Below are 25,136 nucleotides of genomic sequence, written 5' to 3'. Positions count from 1 at the left end.
ATACTAGCTGTGTAAGCCCATGCTGTAAAAAGCCAAGGGTCCTAGAAACTATTGAAATCGTCAGAAAAAGAATTGAAATGTAGAGATGTCAGGTAATTGACAGGAACTACTCTGGGCGTCTCTCCTAGGAGGATTCATTTTGCCGACGTGCTCGCCTTGCTTATGTATTAGTGGCGGGAGGAAAAGTAAAAGGGATACCGTTTTGCCGACGTCTTCTGAAGTTTCATTTTGCTGACGTGCTGGCCTCACTTGTGTTACTAATGGCTAAGCAAGTTTACGGTTTCCTCTGAGCCCTTACACCAACTCCACCTCTCACTTCCGGGCCGGACAAACACACACGCACACACACACACGTAGACGTTTATATACAAGATAAGGTAATTTAACAGATACAGAATGCAATTATTTGTTAGTTGCCATTTTTACAATTCCTTAAACTCATCTGAGCCGACAACTGCTGCCAAGAGAACCTTTTAATTTTTCAAGGTAGCTTGCTAGATGTTTCCTTTTAAATCAAGATGCTCCATATTCACTAAATGAAAGAAGTCAAATCTTGCATGTCAGGGATATCAGCCACTTGTGTTGTTTTTTTGTTTAAATCAACTTCGTTATATTATCCTTACTGCTGGATAAGACAAAGGACTCAAAACTCAAGGCTGCAGTTTTACAGCATGCTGCTGGTTTTACGTGCCTCCCTGAGCAGCCATCTGGATCTGTGTGGTCGGTGCTGTAGTTAACATTGAGAACATCATGGAGTTTACCAGGGAAAACACCAAGAATTGAAAAGTAGCCTGACTGATTTTAGTATTTATGTATTACTTCTTACAGGCTAGAAAAAAGTTACTACATGGCAACTTAACTCTAGTGCAGTCCTGACATAACTAAGGCAGAAAAACACAGAACATGGCTGCGGTTTAGTACTTTTAAGAGTCTATTGGCATTTCTGAGGAGAATTCCAGCCTGGTTTTTGTGTTATAAAAAGTATTCAAATGAAACTATGGAAAAGTCCACAAAAACTGTTTCCTATGCTACCCTTTCGAGACGATATAATCTTTATTTTACAGCGTAAACACCATTTTAGGGAGCGTTACAAAGCAAATTACAATATTCTATCTTCAAAGGATAGCAATGATCTATCGGTCTGTGGTATGAGCCATACATGAATAAGCAAATCCCACTTAGGCTATCGTCTAGCCTGGTATCTTTGATATCCAGTTCTAAAAAATGCATCACTTATTTAGTTCTGCGCCACCAGTCATTTCAGAAACTAAAATTTCCCACACTTAAACAAAAAAACCTAAGAAAAACGAAAACAAAAAGCCTTGTTTGATCGACTTTTGCATTTAAGTTAAAAGACTGCTATAAATGATCTGCAACCCTGCCCAGCAAGCATCTAAAACAAAAACAGAAGCATAATTACATAATTAATATCTCATGAGAATCAAGGGTGGAGCCGAATTCAGAAATAGACCAGAGTGCCAAGTGCACCTCACCCTGTTTTGTTTTGAGCTTTATTATTATTATTTTTTTTTTTTTTGGCCTCCGCTTTGTTTAAATTTCAAACTAAAATACAGAAAAAGAAATGAGTCCTCATTGCAAACAAGCTTTTGTATGTATAGAGGAACTGCCTCTAACCCAGAAACCATGGGGGAAAACTTAAAATACTGGTCTTTACAGTCCGCCCAACCAACAATTCAACATTTAATTTCCATGAATTACTTTCTAATTTGCAAAAGATATTCATAAATAATATTTGACAAATAAACAGTCATTGAGGTGCAGGGTTATCATAAGAACACAAGAAGTTTGACAAATGGCTTACAGAATGCTTAGGTTTTGAGGGTTCAGCTTCAAGTACACGACTTCATAGTTTGCTTCAGACATTTCCTTCTTGTGGAAAGTACTTCCAGGATTCTGTCTAGAATTTACTTCCAATTAACTTCCACCAGTTTATCTAAGCATCTGATTCACTGTTTAGTAACTGAGAGAAGTTTTCAAGGTGCAAATTTAAAAGACCCAAATTATGCCCCCCTTTCAGCTATTCTTGTTCAAGGTAGCAAAAAGAGGGCCTCATGAAAGCAAAATCTGTCTTTCTGCTTGAATGTTTCTCATTTTTTACACCAGTTTGTTCCCAAGAATGTCACTCTACTTTACTTGAAGAGAGGTTAGCCGATCACATAGAACCTTGCAAAGTATTTTAGCAAATTTGAACCGATCTCTTTCTGCCAATTTTCAATAACTCCTCATATGAGAAAAAGGATGCGTAGATGACAGAACACCTAGATGGCCACCCATTATTGTGGGACTTTGACATGAAGGCATTTGGGGAGAGAAGGGCTAAAGAATGGATTCTCATGGAAGAATTACCAAGAAAGGGCAAACTGCAAGGGTGTAGAGATATAAAGTTTAACTTTGGACTGACATTGCACAGGGTAGGAGAATGATGGGTATTACACTTACACTTTCAAGCGCATGTAACATTTTGTTGAATACTTTCTTTAAATAAAGCCAATGTTTGCTTAAATAGTGGTGTGTATGGCTCATTAGTCAACACGAACACCCTTTGACTTCTGCTGGCGTTTTGAATTTATGTTTTGTGTGTAAGTCTTACCCCATTCAATTCTGCCGAGACCCTTTAAAACTCAGAGTGGCCATGGTACCTTCAGAGATGTGCTTTTATTATTATAGCACCTAAGATGGTCAAGTACATTGTCAAGCAGCTTTTATGTTTTGGGCAGCATTACTCCTCTAGCTGGGGTTCAGATTCCTTTTGTTTATGTATTTTCTGTTCATTTCTGATTCTTTTATTTATGTTAATATTGTTGTCCATGTATATTATTGGTATAATGATCTATTCTTTGCCATTATTGTTGACCATTTTGTTTCTACAAATCTATGAATTTTCTAAAACATTCCATGTATTTTGTGGGTGGCTCCCCAGAAGGCAGGCCCACCTGCCCATTTCTATCAAGGGACTGAGGAAACAGGCAGTCCCTTGCAGTTCATTAAACACATTGGTGGTTTTGACAAGAATTTTTATTATTGTGCATTTTTCGATTTATTGAATTTTTAGATAGAGATAGATAGATAGATAGATACAACTTTATTTGTCCCCAGTAGGAAAATTGAATTTTTACAGAAACCCTTTATATAAGTAGATAAGTAAGAAAGAAAACTTCTGACTTGTCTTTCCCAGTCCCAGTGAGGCATTATGCAGATATATTGCTTTTGGTATAAAGGAGCCCCAGTTCCATTTCTAGACACACTTCTGCTGAATAATTCATTGGCTGAAAGTCCTCACAGAGGATGTCACAGAGAGGATGTGCAGCATTATTCACAATGACACTCCGCTTTATTTAATTCTCTCCTTTGCTCGTACTTCCAGGGGGTCCAGATTGCTTCCTATAACTGTGCCTGCCCTTTTAATTAGCTTGTCGATTCGGTGGGCCTCTCTTGAAGTGAGGTTACCAGCAAAACACACCATAGCATAGAAAATCCCACTGGCCATCACATAGTTAAAGAAGATGTGAAGGAATTAAAGGAATACAGCCTCCTAAGAAGAAAGAGGATGATCTGCCCTTTCTTATATAGTTCCTCTGTGTTCAGAGACCAGTCCAACCCATCATTAATGTGTACCCACAAGTACTTGTATGAGTGGACCAACTCTACATCCACTCCTTGAATAGTGACCAGACATTGAGAATATTTGGTGTGACGAAAGTCAATAACCAGTTCCTTGGGTCTGCCAATGTTAAAAAGGCCTTGCCTTCCAGATTTGTGTTCTTGGGACAGGTTTGCCTTGGATTACCTTCAAATCCTTCGGTGCCTTTTATCCTCCTTGGGACTTTTTTTGTTAAGAAGAGCATTTTTGACTAATAAATCTTTTATTTTTAAACGTATGACAGATCGTTCCATTGGTTTGCTACAATTTTTGGAACTTTTGTGCTTGTTCACAACACTATTGCATGGAGTGTACACTTTGTTGGAGGGACAGCTTAAACTGCTGCAGGACAAAGCTCATACTAGATCTGGACTGTAGCTCAGTAAGTCTCCTTACAATTGTCTATATAGGACCTCCCTAAAGCTGCACATTTATATACAGTATGACAGTACATCACTACTGCAAGCTATTACAGGAAGCATACATACTGTATATGACGTCTACTTTGTAAAGTATTCTTTGTGGAAAGCTGAAGCTTGAGTATATGTGTTGTGAACGTGGTAATCCCAAAGCACAAAGTCTCAAGAAGCACCTCCAAAAATGCCCAGTAGAAGGGGAAAACCATCAAAATTAGGTTCGTAATAAGGTAAATGCAGGATTCAGAAATAAAATATTTATCTAAAATCACTATATAACAAGAATAAAACTCCATTGGAGCACAAAAGGCAAAGAGGAGCTGCCTAAACAATCCAAAGTAACACAGTCCCAAAACTAAATCCAGAGAACAGATGAGGAAACTGAGCAGAGGGCTGAGAAATCCAGAATCAAAATGGTACAAAGCACAGAGAAACACAAGAGCTCACCAACTCCAGAGCACATTCACAATGAACCGCCAGATCTATGGGAGACCCTCCGTATTTATAGCTCAGATTGGCAGGCGGCCCTGCCTCTTGGAGGGCCATGCACAAAACACATGGAACGTCACCAAGGTGCAGTACACAAAGCACAGAATGTGACATTATCACAGAATAAAGTGAACACAAAATACCTAAAACATGAATATGATCCCCAGCCATGGGAGGAAACCTGGCTGAAATAGAACAATGCATGTGTAGAAAAGTCTGAATTTCACAAAAGCCACATCATAAATAAAATATTCCAGTAATAACATTCATAAATTGCCACCATGGCAGAAATACAAGTTGCTCTTCTTGTAAACGTCTATTCCGTTCCAGCTCATCTGCAGTCACTGACTGTGGCATTTTGTCTTATCTGTAGATCAGGACATAAGATGAAAGCACTCTCACCTGCTGATCTTATCAAAAAAAATAATAACCATATCTGCCAAAGGACAAGGAGTGAGAACTTGAACTTCATTAGTAAGATTATACAGAATGAATGTGTAAAGCACTTCATGTGCCAGAGATTTAGCATACAAAAGACCAGAGGCCCACAGCTTCAATTCATTCACTAATGATAATATATATTATATATATATATAAAATTCTGTATATGTTTCTTTGTATCAGTATATGGCTGCTGGATTATGTGAATTTCCCCTTGGGATTAATAAAGTATCTATCTATATAAATGAGTAGCAGTACACAGACTTAACATTCTGAAACACACATCGTTCTATCCTGGTTCTGATCTATCCCACTGTGTCTACTAATTTTCATTCCAGCCTGCACATAACAGCCCGTTGAAACATAAAATTAAACTGTGTATACAATCTCCTATGCCAGCTGTAGCAGCAGGCAGAAGATAGCATCTGTGCAGTGAACCACAGAATGCGAGCAGAGGGTGAAATTGGCAGAGGGTGGAATAAGATGACAGATGGGAACGCACCTGCTTACAACTTGTTTTCTTAAATGTAAGTATGCATACCTGAAATCACATCCTGGAAAGATAAAGCACAAGGCGCCAGCATACAATCGGACGGCGGCTGGGAAGCATTCAGATCACCTTTGAGCTTCCTGCAATGTCTGCAAGTAGCCTCTACTCCGGAGAATTGGCAGACTGACTCTTCCTAAGAGAAGGCGGACAGTTTCACTTTTGCAGTTAGCATTCTTTCATTTTTTAAGTAAACTGAACGAGATGGAATTTATACATTTGGGTTGGCAGTGTTATAGTTTTCAATCCAAATAAACCTCTCTGAAAACTATTTCAATCATGCAATGAAAACAATCGCATCAGTGTGGACGTTAGTAGCTGGCAACAGGATGGACCCTAATGACCATTCCTTCACTGACAGTGTGGGAAGCGTGGAGTCGAGAGAGCTTGTGTGATTCAAATTTAAAGCAAGTTGCAAAAGTAGGTCAGGACTTACAGATGTTAAAACTATTTTGCTCTTAATCTTAATGATGGTACACTACCAATCAAGTACTACACCTGTGGCTCGCTTTCTGTCACAACAGAAAATCGTCCAGGTCCCCCACCACACTTCATTTCACATCCTCACTTGGAGGAGATGGCCGCCAACTCAGGGCTTCCAAGTCAGTAAGCAGCCGCCTATTCAGTGCAAAAGAATAAGCCCATCTGAGCAAGTGGGCTTCTGACATCTAAAACTACATATTACGCAGTGGTCTCTCCTTCAGTCTCACTGCCAGCCCTCCAAATCGCCATCATCACGGATACAAGTCTTCAAAACAAAATCAATCCCTACAAATCCTTGCTCGTTTTAGTGGCACCGATCAACAATAAATTGTTATTACGTCTTTGAGCTTCACAGTCTCTCGCACAAGAGTGTCATAATGGTGTATCTTTGGTATAGTGGAGTCTGGCAAGTTGCTTTAAATTGTTGTTGGTGTTTGTTCATCAGGAGTTCATTCCCTTGAGTTGTACTCGGGCACACCTTAAGCTCAACAAAGCTTCCTGAATAATTTTTATTCTCAAATAAGTAAGATCAGTTCACAACGATGCAACAAAGCCATTGACCAGTCATTAAGAGGCTTTGCTGTTTTTAGTTATTTTTAAAAAGTGACTGGCTAATTATACTTAGGTTGCTTAAACATTTCACCAGGACCCACTACATAGATATTATATAAAACAAAATATGAAGTTATGAGTGAGTGTGGTATGTGCATTTACAGATATGTACAGAAATGATCGGGCGCTGAGCAGGCTCCTGTCAATCATGGAGAATCCACTGAAAAGGATCATCTCCAGACAGAGGAGCAGCTTCAGTTACAAACTGCAGTCACCATCCTGCTCCACTGACAGACTGAGGAGACCCCACACTATGCGACTCTTCACTTCCACCCGGGAGGGTAAACTTTAACATTCATTATACAATGTTATTGTCTGTTTGTTATACCTGCATTTTTATCACTCTTTAATTTAGTATTGTTCTTTATCAGTATACTGCTGCTGGAGTATGTGAATTTCCCCTTGGGATTAATAAAGTATCTATCTATCTAGTCGTGAACTCTGTGGATTAAGCGAGTTTAAAAGTAGACGGATGGTGGCTGGGATTCATTATTCTAAACCGGTCACATTCTTAATTCAGAGTTATCTAAAATTGCATAGGCAGTCATTTGTGTAAAAAATGTAATATATTAAAACTATAGGAGGCAAGAGGGAGCAATTGAATGAACTGTCCATGATATCACAATTTTTGCTGTGTGTGAAGCAGTTACAAAAACACATTCTGAATTCAACACATAAGAGATTACAATTTACAGTATACTTGTTATCCCACCTAAAAGAGATCATCAAATCAAATTACAGATCTGGAACATTGGAAGAGTGAACGTGGATTCAAAAAAGCAAACGCTGTGGCTAGTTTCAGTAATTGTTAGTTTATGAGGTGTTTCCCGCGGCCATAATAGTGGGAAAGGGGTACTTCTGAAAGCAAGGATTATTCATTGTTAAATAAACCAATCCGTTATCAGGTTTTACTCTGATTGGATGCGTATGTCTTGGTCTTTCCGTCTTAGCGCTTGTTACAGTATTATTCGATATGTTATTGCGAAGTGGCAGCAATTACGTGCAGCTTAGTGCAACATCCTACCTTATTATGTTTTCCTTCTTCTTCTCCTAATACTTTGAATATTAGTAGATTTAGAGTTAGTAGCAGAAAACTACAAAGCATCAATGCAATTTCCAAGGAAACTACAGAATGCCATCATCAGGCTGGGTTGCTGTAAAAATGCCAATGTCATTCCATCTCAAACTCCTAGCTGGGAGTAACAGGGCGACACTGGACAACATGTCCTACTCTGGGGCAGGAGAAATTCTTATTCCAGTCAGACTTTCAGTGCAATTCCTAGGAGTAATTCTGAGGCGCTTGATAAATACAGATGCCGGGTTTAAATCCAAAAGGTTGTGGTCTCAGATCTGAGCTTTGTCCTCAATACCTGACCCGTCATAAAGTAATTGAATCTGTAACCTTGAAACTGTCCTTCAACACTCACCTCAACCGAAGATTTCGGAGAATAAACATGTATGACTGTTTTATAAGGTGGCTTTTTCGCCCTTGGTCCCACCAGCAAATAGCGTGGCGAATACTGTCTTTTCACCAATTTCTCCAGTTACATTTTTATTTCTGTTAGACCTTTGGAGGGTTTCATTTTACTATACTTGCAATTGGTAAATGCTACTTAGAAAATCAAAGCTGTGGTGCACTGCAAACATATACAGTTTAAGCCCACAAAAACTAGCTATACAAAGGCTCAATTTAGAAAACCCGATTGTGACAGCTTCGTCGACAAATGTAGGTCAGCATGGTCTTCATCTTCTTGTAATTGCCTGGCAACACTTCACTGGTGCAGAAAAAAAAAAAAACCCTGCACACTGTGCAGCCGACTACATCTTGTGTAGTTAGATAACCTCGGGCTGTGAATGCAGACCTCTTAAAGCAGTCAACACCAGAGTAGAAGACCTGGCACTAGTACCGGCTTTGAAACGGGGCCAACGGCGTAGCACACAGGGCAGGCAACTCCTGCAGTGGAAGTCGCCCTCAATTATTAGGCACAAAGCTTAGAGCCAGCAAGCCGGTTTTTTTGAAGCCACCCCAGGTTTTTCCATTAAAAGTTAGAGGAAGTAAAAAGGTGTCTGCTGCCCAAAACCCACTATGTATAGACCACCCACCCGTTTTGTGCAGAATTCTGCAGGCATGTTGTGAGTTGGGGGGTGGGGGATGGAGAAAAAGTCTGACAGGGAGAGAGAAATCAAATTGGATGGGATGTTGATACCTCTCCAGTCGAGGTGTTATGCTTCTCTTATTCAGGGCACTATATTCAGTTCAGGCAGATGTAAAATGACTGGAAGCAAGTGTAGCAGGGAGTACGTGGAGTCTTCTGGTAATGAATTATTGCTTAATTTATAAATCAGGGGTAGGCTAGCTTTTTCATGTCACTGTATGTTGTACCGACTAAAACTCTTGAATCTTGAATGTAACAGCATTTCAGTTCCAGACAACCCAATGTAATGAGTAAAATAAACAAAAGAAAATCTAAGGGCAGCAAGCAAGTGGAATTTCTATTAAAAGGTAAAGATAAGGCACCTGGGCGGCACAGTGGCAACGCTGCTGCCTGGCAGTTAGGAGACCTGGGTTTGCTTCCCACGTCCTGCCTGTGTAGAGTTTGCATGTTCTCCCCGTGTCTGCGTGGGTTTCCTCCCACAGTCCAAAGACATGCAGGTTAGGTGCATTGGCAATCCTAAAAATTGTGCTTGGTGTGTGTGTGTGTGTGCCCCATGATCCTGTGTTAGGATATAATGGATTGGACAATGACTGACTGACTAAGGCACCTGTCCGTTCTCACCTCCACGTATTCCAGGTTTAGATTTGTCGGATGCCCCGACTTATCCCAGCAGCATCAGAGGGGACACACAGACACTCATTTTAAGCCAACTTGGTATCACAAATCAGACACAAGCGCCCATTTTTTGAGCTGTGAGAGGAACACCAGAGTGCATAAAGAGAAAGCCTCATGAACAAGGGGAGAGCACATAAACTCCGCAAAGTGTGTGCCCATGCTGGGATTGACACTCCAGGACTTTGGAACTGTGAGATGGCAGTGCAAAGCTTTGTCCCACCCAGCGGAAGATGCATTTTTACTTAATCCATCTGCCAATTTTTAAAAGGTAAATAAACATATACAAAACAATCCCTATACAGTAAATTGCTGCAAGACTTATCAGATGATGTTTTGCTGCATCCTTAATCAAACATTCCTGAACAAATGCAGCAGTGGATCATCTTTACAGTCCTCCATTTTGTTGGTCTATAATTGCCAAATCAACTCAGTTACACCCTATCAATGCTCAGCTTGCACGGGTATGACAGCTCTTGACCTTTTTTTGTTGTTTTTTTTTTACTATTGTCAGTAGGAAAAAAATTAAAGCCACTTACAGTTCGGCTCATAAGGGGGTGGAGGTTCTCCACATGGAATGCACTCCATATCTTGAAATCCACTAAGTTTAGTTTTCCTGTAAAAACTGAAAAGACAAAAACACAGATTAAAAGTTGCAACATCAAAAACATAGAAAGGAAAAACAAGTTTGGCATATAAACTGTGTTATCCATGATAAAACTGGATTGTGAAGTTTGTTTAAAAAATATCCATATCATAGTATGCAAAAAAAAAAAAAAAAAAGATCAAAAACATCATCAAAATCTTTTCACCATAAAAATGTCTTATCAAAGTGAATTAAAAACGGGACTAGCCTGAACATGACGCAGAGTATCAAAAATGTAACCAGCATATCTAGTAGACAGAGGAAACAGACCGATACAGCACAGGCCATAAAAGCAACGTCGAGACCTGGACAGAGATAACACACTGTATACTGGGAGTGTGTCACATTCTTCCTGTTACAAGACCAATAACACACACACACACACGCACATACATATATATATCGTGGTTGATGGCTGAGTAAGGGCCTGGCTGGGATGCTTTCATAATTGAAAGAATGATAAAGAAACAGTGCATAGATCGCTAGATGGCAGCCCCCCTGGGTTGCAGGGTGCACTGGGAGTTAGTTTGCAGACTCTGACCAGGGTGCCACCAGGGTGTGCAATAGGGACTGCAGAGCCCTACTTTGTTGGACTTGCGCCTCACTGCAGAAGATCTTCCGGATCATGCTAACAGGCCACCAGAGGCATTCCTGGATGCAACATAAAAAGAGCCAGAGTTGGGAGGAAGGAGACTAAGCTTGCCAGGAGGAGTGGAGGAGGCAGAGAGGTGACCAGGATAGACAGACAGACAGAGAGAGAGAGAGAAATTTAACACAAGTGGAGACAGAATCGGGAATTTAGGCAAAGTCAAACATGCTGATTTTGTTAAATATCTTACTTTTCTGCGAGTGGTTTAACTAAAGAAGGAGGAGGGTTACCTAACAAGGGTTATAATTTTTCAAGACATGTCTAACAGTTTAAGCGTCAAGTTGAATAACAGAAATAAACATGTTGCTGGATGATTTCCCCACTGCTTTGATTTAACGTGCATTTAACACATTGGCAAAATACACACGACTTTTGGGGGTTGGGGGGGACAAAAAAAAAAAAAAACAACCAAAATGGTGGCCTAGTGATAGTGGCATTTTATTCTGTAAGCAAAATCATTTTTTTTAGAATACTGAAATACATTCTCTAAATGCCCGACAGCATTTATAGCCTCAGTGAAAAGTGGCACAAAAACAGACCTGATGGATGAACTCTTTAAAACATCCCAGCAGCTCCACTTTTCACAGTACAGGGCAAGTGCTGATCATATAGAAGGAGCGTGTGTGTGTGTATATTGTGACTGAAGCCAGGCCATGTTTATAATACGCAGTAATCCATTTCTTCAACAAATAAATGGACAATTAAAAGTGTTTGTAATGACCAGAAGTGCCTGCGTGAACTATGAAATGATACAATATATTAAATTTGAACACAAATAGAAACTTGCTATCATTTCTTGGTGAACAATTTTTAAAAATAGAATACTTTTACAAGAACTCAAAATGGTATTTTTGTAGGTATTCAACATCTGATTTAATAATAGCTTTTTGCCAGTGTTGAAAAACTTGAAACTCTGCCAAGTAGCTTTAAGAGACAGTTTCCACAAAATGAAACACCAGCATTCCTACAGACAGAAAGGTAGACAGACACGTCATAACAGAACATAAAGTCACTGTACACAACTATAACCATAATTACACTCTGTATTTAATACAATTCTCTATTTAACAACTCTTATTTCTTTTAATTATATAGGTGTCTTATGCAAGTATGCATTATTTTTTTTCCATACTATTTATGCATTTTTTTCTTATCTAATGTTAATTTTCTTTGCATGGAAAGTACTACTCTGCTATCTTGTAAAGCACTTTTAACTACATCGTTTGTATTAAATTTGCTATAAAAATAAAAAAGTTACAATGCAACTTACTGAACTACACTCAGTTTATCTACTATCTTATAAAACACTAAAGGTCTATGTGTTCAGTCTGTCCAAGCAATCTGATTGGCCAGTGTGGCTTTGGTGTGATTGGTCAGTTTAGCTTTAGTGATGTGACGAATAAAGAAGTGCAAGTGTAACACGCACAAGGAGAAGTAAAGGCCTACGAGACATGCTGAGAGAGTCGCCTTCAAAGACGGCAAGTATAAAACCGGACAGAAGGCGAGAAAGGCCAATTGAAAATCATGACAGTTTGAGGAGCGGGCTTTACAGGAACACGCTTGAGAAGGGAAGTGCAGGTAAGGAGAAGTTCATACATGCAAATACAGATGAAAGGCACAGGAGGCACATGTAGGGCGAGAGATAGCAAATATTTCTTAATTATTCTATTGCCCGTCTTCGACAGGGACCATCGCAAGTATTTAATAAAAATGGTCTCCAGAGAAATAAATTTAACTCTTTGAGGGCTGAGTTTTCTGAAAGCAATGGTTTCACACAGAAATCAACATAAGATGTCTGTTGCTGCTTGTTGCACCCAGCAGTTTACTGCCAAGCTGTCTTCATGTGGCGGAGATGGCAGTGGTGGTCGAGGTCACAGTGCATTACATTGTGGTTTGTACCTCTTGTCATTGTGAGTGGTGGTCCTCCCAGGTGAATGTTGCATTAGTCACATCAGCGATACAAACCTGCTCAGCACCACGATCAGCTGGAGACCGATCAACTGATGCTAGCACCTGACATTCGTTTTCAATCACTTGTTTCAAAATCGGAATCTATCAAGTCAGAGTTCAGTTCAGTGATAATACGCAAAACGACATCCACGACGTATTTTCCTTTACACATTCATTTCAATCTTTCGCCAGATGCCGATGCCATTTTTGCTCCTCGCTACTCACATAATCACAGGGAACCTCGGTCAAACAAATGAAGCTAACTTTGCTTCTAACAACTGAAACATAACAGCAGGTCTTGATTACCACCGTCAACCCCTCCTTTTGACAAAAATCAACATCTGCCCTGAAAGAGTTAAAATGCTGAGCAAAAAAAAAAAAAAAATCTCCAAAGGGGTAAAGTTTGTCCCATATCTCATGTTGGCAAGGGGGTTCAACATACAACAGTTAAGATGTTCAAGAATTTAATCATGTGTAAGAAACAAAAAAAAAAAAAAAAAAATGACCTATTGGGTAAAAAACTAAATGTCGCAATGTTATATCATTTAACAACTGTAGGTTATATATTGCTTAAATATAGCTAGTATAGTACATGTTAGGATTACTGATGTGACTGCCCGCTGAGAGCTTTTGACACACAAGTGTCTGCCCGCTGCAATGAAAATGGTAGGGATGGTAAGGAAAACGAAGGTCTCAATAAAAACACAACCCTGGAGTAACAAACATCTAACAAAAGCGTTCCCAACAGGTCTCGTTACGTTAGAATGCACCTCTTCTCATTTTCAGTTTACTTTGCCTTACAGAGTTGACGATAACAGGTAAATTATAAACAACAAAAAATTTCAAGTCCACCAGTTCAATAACTCACAAGAGAATCTCAAATCCTTTCCTCAAAGATAAAAGCCTTCCCTAATCTTTACTGTATGTAAGCTGCAGATTATTTTCAATCGTTTTCTGTTCTTTTACGTACCAATAATTGATTATTTTGTTCTTATTACGCATAATACTTATCCATGTTTAAAAGTAATAACAGCAAATTAAATTTTTAAGAAACCACAGCAGATCACCGTGAATGCCAATCCAGGTCATATTATGCAGAATGCTGGCATCCACCCTACAGTATATATGCTACCAGCACTATACAGAGTGGGCACAGTCCTACCAGGAGAATTTAGGGTTGGCAATTGATTTTACAGAATTTTTGGACTGCAAATGTGAATCAGAAACCCGGGAAGAAGTCTATATAAGGGGAACAAGCAAACCCCACACAGATGGCACCACAGTCTGGAAAGCCTAGGGGTGCTAGAATGGTAATACCGCTCAGTAAACCGCCTTTCCACCCAGAAATCAAACAAAGGTTTGAAAATGCTGGAAGTGGAAAGATTAAAATACATCAATCAAGTAAAAAACCCACAGCAGACAAAGCCAGATATGGGCAAAAAGCAGCACAAAACTAGGTCACGCAGATAAAGGCTCAGAACGGTAGGCGTCTGAATGCCAGTGGGCCAAAGATAAGCTTCTTCTGTTTGTATTTGAACCTGGGGGCTAAAAGAAATGCTGAGACAGATGCAGACGGATGAACAAATGCTGTGATGGCAGCCAGGTCAGCGTCACTTACCCAGGCAAGCAGTCACCACACATGGCGTTACTAGTGGCTGTGCAGTTGGATTTCTGTAACCGGTTAACAAGAGCACAGTCCAAACAGGCCTTGCACTTCTGGAGTCCCCAGTCTTCTTTGAATCTGTTAGGCCTGCAGGGCACACATTGAGCGTCGACGCCATAACCAAAGCCAAAGCCGCAGTCCTGCAACAAAAGGAGAAGAAACGCCCAAGTGTTAAAGCAAATAAGCCAAGAGTGAAAGCCAGGCTAAGCCAACACCTTAGGAATAAAATTACACCCCAATAGGATGATTATTCTCTTCAAGCCTTTTGAGGGACAATGAGCAAGGGTCTTTGAAAAGGATATAATGCACCTTCCTCAACTAATAATCTCCTTTACCCCACCATAAGCATATAGCCATCTGCTTTACTCCTGGAAATGTAGAACATTTGAATAATAAAAGACCTCTTGGACTCCTACTGCTGTATTATTACTAGCTTATGGAGAGCTTAATGAACTGTCTGTGTTCTATTTAAATCAACTTTGGAAATGTTCAGAAGTTTTTGGAAAACCAAAAAATGCTCACTCTTTCATGGGCTACTGCCGAGCGCAAAAACCATAAGAGACAGTCGTGCAAGAAAACTCCTAGCTGTACAAGTCTCCCTTTCTTCCTCTCTGTGTCTCCTCCAAACCAGAAGCTCAAAAGGACCACATGAAATTCAAAACACACATGCTCTGCTCACTGCATTTACTTGACCAATAACATTTCCTGTTGCGTGTTTGTTTCATGTCCTTTCCAAGACAGCCTTTAGCTCATTTAGAAAATGTCATCTGAAAAAAAAAAAAAAGTTCATTTGAAGCAGGGACGGAACGAGTTTAACTTTTAACCAGCTGAAAATCTTACTATTGGGGGTGATGGGAAGGATGGGGGGGTGGGAGAAATGATTAACCACCCTTTTCAGAGACCAATTTGGCGATATGGAAATTCTCACGACAATTTTTAAATGTTAAGCAGACAGTCTAAACCACAGAGGCCCTATATATTTCTATCCATATTGTATGGGTGGAGTGCCAGGTTGATTTTCTTCCAATCTGTGAATAATAAAACTTTAAAACAAACTTGTCATCTACCCACAATAAAGGCAGCTGCTGCACTTTAAAGGATTTCTCATATGAGAAACCTCGCTTCACTTTTTCTTTTGTTCCAAAGACCACACTGGCGTGGTATCTTGAATAACTTTTAGCAAGATCACTTCAACCATCTGGAATGCAAATCAGGAGGTTGACATCACATTCTGTGCAGCTCTGGTTAAACTCAAAACCAAGGAGTGGAGCAGAGAAATGAAAAGATTTTTGTAAGATAAACTGTCAAGGATCTGTACAGATGAACAGAAGAACAGTTAGCACATTTACATGCGCATTAATAACCCAATTATGCACGGAAACCCGATTTCAAAAAAATGCCATGTAAACCCTTATTCATGTTAGAGAAATCGGGTTATGGGCCTCTGAGAAACCTGACTAACAAAGGTAGATTTCGCTGCCAATAATCCAATTACGTAGCCATGTAAACTCTTAAACAGGCTACCGTTAAGGATTTTGTAGTCTGAGCATGTCCACTGCACTCTGTCAGATTGAGCAAGTGTTTACTTCGCGCACGTTTTCAGCAGCCACCGCTTAGTGTCCACAAAATACGTTTACACACGTGGATGTTTAGGCAATCGTAAAATTCCTTCTCCTGGCTAAATTAATCTAATCGCTAAATTTATGCTGATGAGCTGAATGTACAGTGCTAAGCTCATGAACAGTAGGATAACACATTAAAAGTAACATTAGTAGGATTACTTTTTAAAATAATTAGTAACCTAATGCACATCTTATTGAAAAATACCTGCGTTATTATTATTCCAGCAGCACTTGGTGTAATCACCCGGTGATCTGGCTTATTGCGGAGGACCCGAGTGGCTGGACCAGGCAAGGGAACGCCCCACGTAACACCTGGCTGTGGCAGATAGTTGGTCATTTCCAGAGAGTGGGACTGAACTGTGCATCTGCCTCAGGGGTTCCCAACTGGGATCCTGAGCTGTTTCGTCGTGCGGGGGGTACGGCAACATGCTCCCCAACCTGACCGGACCTTACTAGGAGTAAGGCAAGAAGCACACTTAGCAGGTCCTTTGCAGGGCTCAGTCACACAGCCAAGCAGAAAGAGTTAGCAGCATGCAATCTGGTAACAGAAACCTATAAATAGATCAATTCGAATAAATCTTATATATAAGGCAGACTGTAACAATCCTGCGGTCTTGTATGTTGGTTATCCTCCAGCTGACACTTAGTAACCACAAGGGGGCGCCAGAGAGCCCCAGACGCAGCAATATAGTCCACAATAAAAAATATAAATCGAGAGTTTATATTCCACAAAGCACCTTCCAATGAACACCTCTCCAACAATTTGTTACATTCTGCTTTATATTTAAAATTGCGACTATCTTGCGGTCTTGTATGTATGTCATCATGCAGTTGACGCTCGGATCGTTTTTGGTGTGCTCCGCAAAAGCAACCGACAGTTATAATCATGAACCAACCATTGTATAATGTTTGTTGTTTAATATTTGTTTTTGTTAACAATATTTTCATCGTGCATTATTCTTATTGTAACAATGTTGTAGTGGTAATAGAATTAAAATCAACCTAATAACATCAATTTAATTGACGTTTTTTTCGTCGTCAAAAATTCCACATGTAAAAACTTAATACACCACAAAACGCTGGGTATTTCAGCTAGTGTATTTATAAAACACAAGAAAATGATCACAGGTGTCATGCTTATTTTCGTATTCTCAATAGCCGATAATGACGTTTAACTCTTTTTTGCGCAGTTTGATGATGTTGGAGTGTTTTGCCAAAGCAGAACTCCATAAGATTACTTGTTTATGTGAACACTGATCTTTAAGAAACCGGGTTATTCATCTTAACTCGATTATGTGTGTGCATGTAAAGGCACCAAGTGACAGTCATTAAATCTTTATTATTTAAGGAATCCTGTACTCTGAAGTTATATGGCAGCATTGCTAATTACAGCACCAGTGTATCACATATTTCAAGTTACACAATTATATCTTTTCCATCTGGTTGAACTTACTTTATCATCTGAGGATGACTCCTGCCTTGCATCCAAAGTTGCTTTGAAATGTTCTGGCTGTGCACAACCCTGAACCGTATTAAGGAGATTTCTTCCCCCTCCTTCTTGGGCTGTCAGCATTCAACTCTAAAGTGGGTAGCTTACAGCTACTTGAAAATTGCAAGTTAATTATTTAATAAATAAACAAAGCGAAGTAAGCCTTTACACTGATGTTGGTTGGTGGTGCCAACATGTCTAGTTGAGTTTATTATAGTAACCTCTTGCCGAGTCTCCATATACAACTGGGTGGTGAATTCAAATGAAAGTGTCACAGCAGGCCACAGGAATCATCTCAAGCTGAGCAACTTCTCGTAACCTTTGATCATTAGGGAAGGCATCCTTAATCAAACGCACGCTCAAGCCACGGCTCAAGATTCTCAGGTCTCATATTCCAAACAGAATGCCATACTTCCGCACCAAACTCTTTCTGACTTTGAACATGCACTGTGGAAAGCTACTATTTAGGACATCTTTTCCTTATTTGATAAATTAAAGAGGTGCATGTAGCAGTATTTATTTACGCTGGTTCTGAATGAAAACAACTGGAAACTTGACCACTAAAACCAATGCATCTACTTAATGACACACCTCTATAGAACCACAATCATTTAAAAGACTGACAGAATAAATATTTCAAGTTAAATGTCAAGTTTTTTTTGTCAGTATTATCAACAGTAGTCTGGCAGAAACTGTAAAACAGAAACGTTTTCTTAACCAAAATATAGATCATGGCGAAGCAGTGTGTGTGTTCTGTTTCCTTTATTTTACAAGATGCACATGTTAGTTTTCTTTCTTGTCCATTAATGGCTCCTTTCTTTTTCAAACCAACAATTTTGTGTTTTTGGATATTATGATGATAGGTATGGGAAAAGGTTAATGAAGATGTGGGAGAAAAAGCACATTATAGAGATTCCTGTAATTTTTTCTTTGTATGATCCACATGTCTGGTCTATCTCCCATTTAAGACAGTTTAAGAGAAAAAAAAAAAATCGGAGAATTTTGCTTTTAGTAACATGGCCCATGTAGTTTGGGATGGATCTTACGCACTTTTATAATTTTACATTAAAGTGCATTCAAAATTTAGGACAGCGTCAAATACTGCATATTGTATGTACTGTATAAGCATTACCATACAGTATGTAGTAGGTATATATATACTAGGTGCATACAAGTATATAAAAGTATTCAAACATATAAAAAGCATACACACTTTATCATGTATACACACACACACACACACACACTACATATTCAAATACTAAGGCAACACTTCATATATAAAATAAAAATATAAAACAATGTTACACTGAATATCCAGCTCTGCCCTGATATTTTATACACACTCCCAGTACAATCACTGATATACCACATTGTTAGAAATGACTTTGGTCTCTGGGCTTATTATTATTCTGGTACTACAAAAGTACCAAAAAAACCCAAATTTTAAAAACAGTACGGTATCGGCATTAAGCCAATTTTGTCGATCAGAACTCCAAGGAGGAACTCCGCTGGTTTAATAACCCAATATATTTCAAAGCAAAGGAAATTCTGGGGGGACCCCGCTGTTCGTATTGATTTGAAGAGTGCAGTGGAGCCAGGGTTACACGTGAGTGTGTGGGCTGGAGGACTGAAGCAGATGCAAGCTGGTTTTGGTGGGGGAGTTCTCCATTATTGGCTTTTATATCCGTCTCATGCCGATACTGAGGATCAAATGCTGGTATTGTTACCAAAGTCAAAATATTAGTACCTGTCTAACACTATTTAGGGTGCAGACAAACTGGCCAATCTTCCAAATAACATACTCCATTCACCAGTTTTTCTGAACCTGCTTCCTCAGATTCATGGTCACAGGGGCCACGGCCCAGGAGGACTCTCAGTTAATTAATAATAGGGCTTGTACTATGCACCAGGGGCCTCCACTACTCCCAAATACAACTGGTTTTAAACTGGGACTTTCCTCTTTTCCTTTTCCACTGCTAGAATTATTGGACTCTTGTATGGTGTGAACCAACCAATTTCAAAAGTAGTTTTGAAAAAGTGGGAATTTAATGGTCGTGATACTCTATGAATAAAAAATTCAGACAGGACGAGGACTAGAACATTCAAGTAATATTTTTGTAATCCTAATTTTTCTTCAGAAATGTTTTGATGTGTTCATCCTAATCAAGACTGTATTGGAGAGAAAAAAAAAATGAACATTTTTTGTTTAATTTAAATACTAACTAGAGAGCAATAGTCACAGGACTCAATTCATGGATTCAAATTTTGACATGGCCGCACTGTGTGTGGAATTTGTTCATTCACTCCATGTCAGGATAACAAATGTTGAGTTAAGATGGACAGGAATGTGGAGGCGATAGGTTTGGTTCTGAGGAGAAATGGACTAAGGTGGTAAAGACAAGGGATATGTATACCAAGATGGTGGCGTGGATGAGGTCCAGAGGGAGGCCAAAGTCATGGCTAGAGGTGGTGTCAGATGATATGAAAAGAATGGCTCTCACCTGAAAGGATGTCCACGACTGTGAAGAGTGGAGGAAAACAGGCTAACCTGAATGTGCCTGAGAAATTGCCATTAAGCTGGTGTTGATGAATATGATGTCTGTATAGATGTTCTCTAGGTAACCCAGCTTTCCTCTTATATATCTAGGAAAACCTTTTAGGTTAACTGGGAATTATATAAAGGCCAAATGTCAGTGTAGATGTTGGCATGAGTGTACCTTGTTATAAGCTGGTATGCTCACTGCACTGGTCTGCACTGGTTTCCTGCCTATTGTTACAACTGCCAAGACAGACCCAGCCAACCGTGACTCAGGGCACATTTTACTGACTTGCACAGAGAATAGATAAATGATTTGGGAGGCTATAGAGACGTTCAGAGCACTCTAACACGTAATGAATTCTACCTACCTAATAATCAAAGTAAAACACAAAAAAAAACACACAAAGTGCGTGCATTGTAGCCTCTTCTTGTTGGTAATTCTGATGGGTTTGAAACAAATACAGCATCCTCTGCTGCCAAGGAGTACAATTTTAAGCTGCCTATAGTAAAATTACATTGAGCCTCCAAACAAAAATTAAAGCCAGATAACAAAATGTACTAAAGACAGTTCAATGTTTTTTTTTTTGGTTTTCTTTTCCCTCATTAAAAATTTTTATGGACTTTAATTGTTTTAAAAAACCATAAAATAAAACCGCACCAAAAAAAAAAAAATTGAAGAGCCAAAAGGGAAGCATTTCAAACATTTCAGGTTGCGTGACTCGAAAGTGGACAAACTGTATTAACTGGGAATAGAAAATGCCAGGCCAGTGACATCAAGGTGCGGTCTCCTACATTTATGTTAAATGTGTCAACAGTACTGGCTGAAACTCTTGAGGGTATCTGCCATATACATAGCAAAAGTCTGTTTTCATAGCGACTTAAAAAAATAAACAGAGCAAGCAAGCAAGCTTTACAATTTTTCGGCTAAGTAGAGTCCTTATTTAACTATCCATACACTTAATTACATTGTGTGAAAATAAGCCCTGATCACGGCTCTGTGCAAAAAGAAGCCTTATTAACTAATACTGAACTGTTTAACTCGAGATCTCTTAATGGCAAAGCATTGGTGCTGTCAGAACCCATCACTGACACCAAACTTGATATACTGTGTTTAACGGAGACTTGGCAAAAACCGAACAAATTTACGTCTCTCATGGAGGCGATTCCACCTGGTTTCACTTTCCATACAGAACCTCGCAGCTCTAGACAAGGAGGTGGGCTTGCAGTAATTATCAGAGCAGACTTAAACATCAAACGAATCCCAATTGAATGTCCACTGTCTTTTGAGTGCCTGGCTCTTAAACTAATAAAGGAATCAGGTCCTGTCTCACTCATTGTTCTTTATCGTCCCCCCAAATACAATGCATCCTTCTTATCTAATGTGATTGAACTTTTAACCCACCTAAGCTCTTATTCTCAGAGAATTATCCTTCTCGGTGATTTCAACATCCATATTGACACTACTACATCTAAACTGAGAAATTAATTCCTATCCTTACTGGACTGTTTTGACTTGACACAATATGTTGATTTTCCCACCCACTCTGGTGGTCATATACTGGATCTGATCTGCACTTCTGGACTATCTGCTGCCAATATTTACAGCACTGATTTGGGACTCTGACCATAAAGCAGTATTTTTCACTGTCTCACTGCCTTTACCTCCTCTTACCTGTAAACGACAAATTTCTTACAGAAACCTTAAAAATATCTGAGTCTCTATCCTTTCTGGATCCATTTCTGATCTTTTACTGTCTTCACCTATTCCATTAACACTAGATAGTCTTGTTGTCCACTATAACTCAGCCCTTCATTCAACATTAGATAAAACGTCTCCGTTAAAACAAGGAGGTTTCCTTTAAACGTTCAGCTCCTTGGTATAATTCAGAATTGTGATCTATGAAAGCAGCTGGCTGACGCCTTGAGAGAATGTCACGTAAGACTGGCCTCACCGTGCACATCCAGGCTTTCTCTGACCACCAAAGAGCTTACAGAGAAGCACTAACTGCTGCTAAGAACACCCACTATGGCAGAATAATAAGTGGCCACAATAACCCAAGGGTTTTGTTCTCTGTAGTTAATAAACTACTCAAACCTGCATCTGGCCCAGCTACCTCTTCTACTGAAGTCTGTGAGGAATTCCTCCACTTTTTCTGTAACAAAATTAAATATCTAAATAATTCAACTAACATAAATACATCATCTGTTTATATCTCTCCCTATTTTCCAACTCCATCCAGCTCCTTCTCTAAGTTCTCACCAGTCACATCTGCGTTTGTTAATAACCTGCTTTGTAAGATGAAGCCGACTACTTGTGTACTGGACCCCATCCCCAGCACACTACTTAAATCCTGCCTTCATGCCATAATCCCGACTGCTACAACAATAATAAACTCATCCCTTGACACTGGCTCTGTGCCGCTCACTTTTAAAATCGCTTCTGTTACCCCAATGTTAAAAAAGTCTAGTCTTGATGTTGATAATCTTAACAATTTCCGGCCTATTCCCCATTTACCTTTCCTGTCAAAAGTTCTTCAGTGTGTTGTAGCCTCCCAGCTCACCAATTACTTAACCACTAATAACTTGATATAACCCTTTCAGTCTGGTTTCAGGGCACGGCACAGTTGTGAAACTGCTCTGCTACGGGTAACCAATGATTTGCTTATGGCAGCAGACTCTGGACAAACCAGCATATTAATTCTGTTAGACCTCAGTGCAGCATTTGACACTTTTTTTTTTTTTATATGCTTCCCCTTGGCCATATTATCTGTAGCTATGGACTGGGTTATCATTTACATGCAGATACTCAACTCTACTTCAATGTTAAAAGTGGAACTTCATCAGAGCTTTCTCAGCCTACAACTTGCCTCAGTGAAATTAAAACCTGGATGGAGGAGAACTCTTTAAAATTAAACTGCAACAAAACTGAACTCCTGCAAATTGAGACTAAAATGCAACTTAATAAAATGAGCTCCTTCCCAGTCCATCTTGGCGGTGATCTCATCAGACCTGCCTCTACTGCAAAGAATCTTGGTGTCATTTTTGATTCCTTCCTCTCCTATTCCGCCCACATAAACCACATTAAGAAACTTTCTTACTTTCACATCTGTAACATATCTTGTGTTCGCTCCTTCCTCTCCTTTTATAATGCTGAGAAACTTGTCCATGCTTTTATCACATCCCGTATCGATTATTGTAACTCACTGCTGGCAGGTGCCCCTTCTAATCTTATATCACAGCTCCAGCTTATTCAAAACTCAGCTGCAAGAGTCCCCACTCGAACCAGCAGCAGCGAGCACATCACACCCATCCTGCTCAGTCTTCACTGGCTCCCTGTGTCTTACAGAATCGAATATAAAATCCTACTAATAACCTACAAAGCCTTAAATAACCTCACGCCAAACTACATCAGTGACCTTCTCCATCACTATGTGCCTGCCTGCCCACTAAGGTCCTCTGATTCTGGTAATCTTGTTGTGCCCCACACTAATCTACACTCCATGGGTGACAGGGCCTTCAACTGTATAGCGCCCAGACTCTGGAATGACCTACCGAAATTAATCAGGTCAGCTGACTCCATGAATTCTGTTAAAAAACAACTCAAACCTCATCTGTTCAGGAAGGCTTTTAGCTCTACTTGACTTTATTACCCTTCTCTCAGTTTACCTCTCTCTCAAGATGCTCATGTAACCTGTATGTGTGTGTGCTAGACCATCAATTATGTTGTCTGTTAGGCTTTCTCTGAATTTACTGTCTTAATCTTCTTTATTTATTTATTTGGTTTGTACAATGCTATACGCTGTATACCCTGCTGTTCTTTCTTATATTCTGTAAGTGCCTTGAGCATGGGAAAGGCGCTATATAAATAAAATGTATTATTATTATTATACATGTCTTTTATTCTAAACAGAACCAAGATGTTTAATGTGAATAGCCAGCAACACTGTGAGCTCTATGGCAAGCTGGGTGAGGGCAACATCAGCACACAGTATGCCCCTGAGGGTATCCAGAACACACGGCCTGCAGGTAACCTGCAAGTGAAATTAAGGTGTTAAAAGAAACCAAGACCGGCCATTGCATAAAACAAATCCATCCCCCCAGGCTCAAAAATCTACCCTCATTTTACAATAAAATTAAAGATCGGCCACTTTAAAATAATGGCTATAGAGTGGGGAAGTTCATTCTTGCCTGTATGGCAAAGAATGGGAAGAAAGAAAAAGTGGTCAACAGTGGGCTTGCCCGTCACAGCATTTTAATAAAGAATGCCGTGGAAGCTGCCTTCATGACTGGTGCCTGGGAAAGCAACCAATGGCTTTCCATAGTCAGTCGTCTTGTTACTTGTCTTTTGCCGACCTCTCTTACGATTGCTGCTATGGAAAAAGGTTACTGATGACTTTTCATTAAACGGGCTCTCAGCAGGGGTCTGCCATACGGGCCCAATAAAGGCTGTCAAATAGGAGAAAAGGTTAAACTTGGAAACGTTCATGGTGGACACGCTTCAGCACAGTGCTGGTTAATCATCCAAACTGCTTAAAATATTACTGCTCACTGTTTGCCTTGCAGATAAAGCCAATTGTCCAGCTTATCTCTATTCCACATAGGCACAATTCAGTCGGAGATAACAAGCTATTTGAAAACAAATAAACTCTCTACAGTTGGTATGGCAAAAGTAGGCCACAAATGAATACATGAAAGCCAAGCAGAGCCCAGGGGTCCCAACAATATCATTATGTTCTAGTAAAATAATACATCATTCACATGTAACCAAATCACCCTTAAATTGGAGAAAAAAATTCAAATTAAAAATGTAGACTGAGCATATGTCATTTTTGTCATGGTTAGAGCCTGCTGTGTTGCATTCTTGCTGAACACCAAGCTAAATGATCTTAGATTATGCATTCAGTTACACCAAGCTATGGATGGTGACTCTGTCTGCTCAGCGTTGTGCAGTGACACACGGATGAACAAACAACAACAACATCTATTTATATAGCACATTTTCATACAAAAAGTAGCTCAAAGTGCCTTACATAATGAAGAAAAATAAAAGACAAAATAAGAAATTAAAATAAGACAACATTAGTAACATAGAAAAGGA

At 39.5% G+C, this 25,136-nt stretch overlaps 1 protein-coding gene across 3 annotated transcripts in view; it reads right to left on the bottom strand.

Annotated features, from left to right (window-relative positions):
- The window catches only part of tnfrsf19 (tumor necrosis factor receptor superfamily, member 19), a 111,282-nt gene that overhangs the window by 43,321 nt on the left and 42,825 nt on the right, over positions 1-25,136 (bottom strand). For all 3 annotated transcript variants that reach the window (XM_039745452.1, XM_039745449.1, XM_039745450.1), the window contains 2 exons: positions 14,341-14,525; positions 10,017-10,102 (listed from right to left, as the gene is read on the bottom strand). In XM_039745452.1, coding sequence (XP_039601386.1) covers positions 10,017-10,102; positions 14,341-14,525 — 271 coding nt within the window. The remainder of the gene's footprint in view (positions 1-10,016; positions 10,103-14,340; positions 14,526-25,136) is intronic.

This window comes from Polypterus senegalus, chromosome 2 (genome assembly GCF_016835505.1).
Source record: "Polypterus senegalus isolate Bchr_013 chromosome 2, ASM1683550v1, whole genome shotgun sequence".
Lineage (NCBI taxonomy): Eukaryota > Metazoa > Chordata > Cladistia > Polypteriformes > Polypteridae > Polypterus > Polypterus senegalus.
Note: the sequence above shows the minus strand (reverse complement) of the source record. Positions and strands in the feature narration are given on the sequence as shown.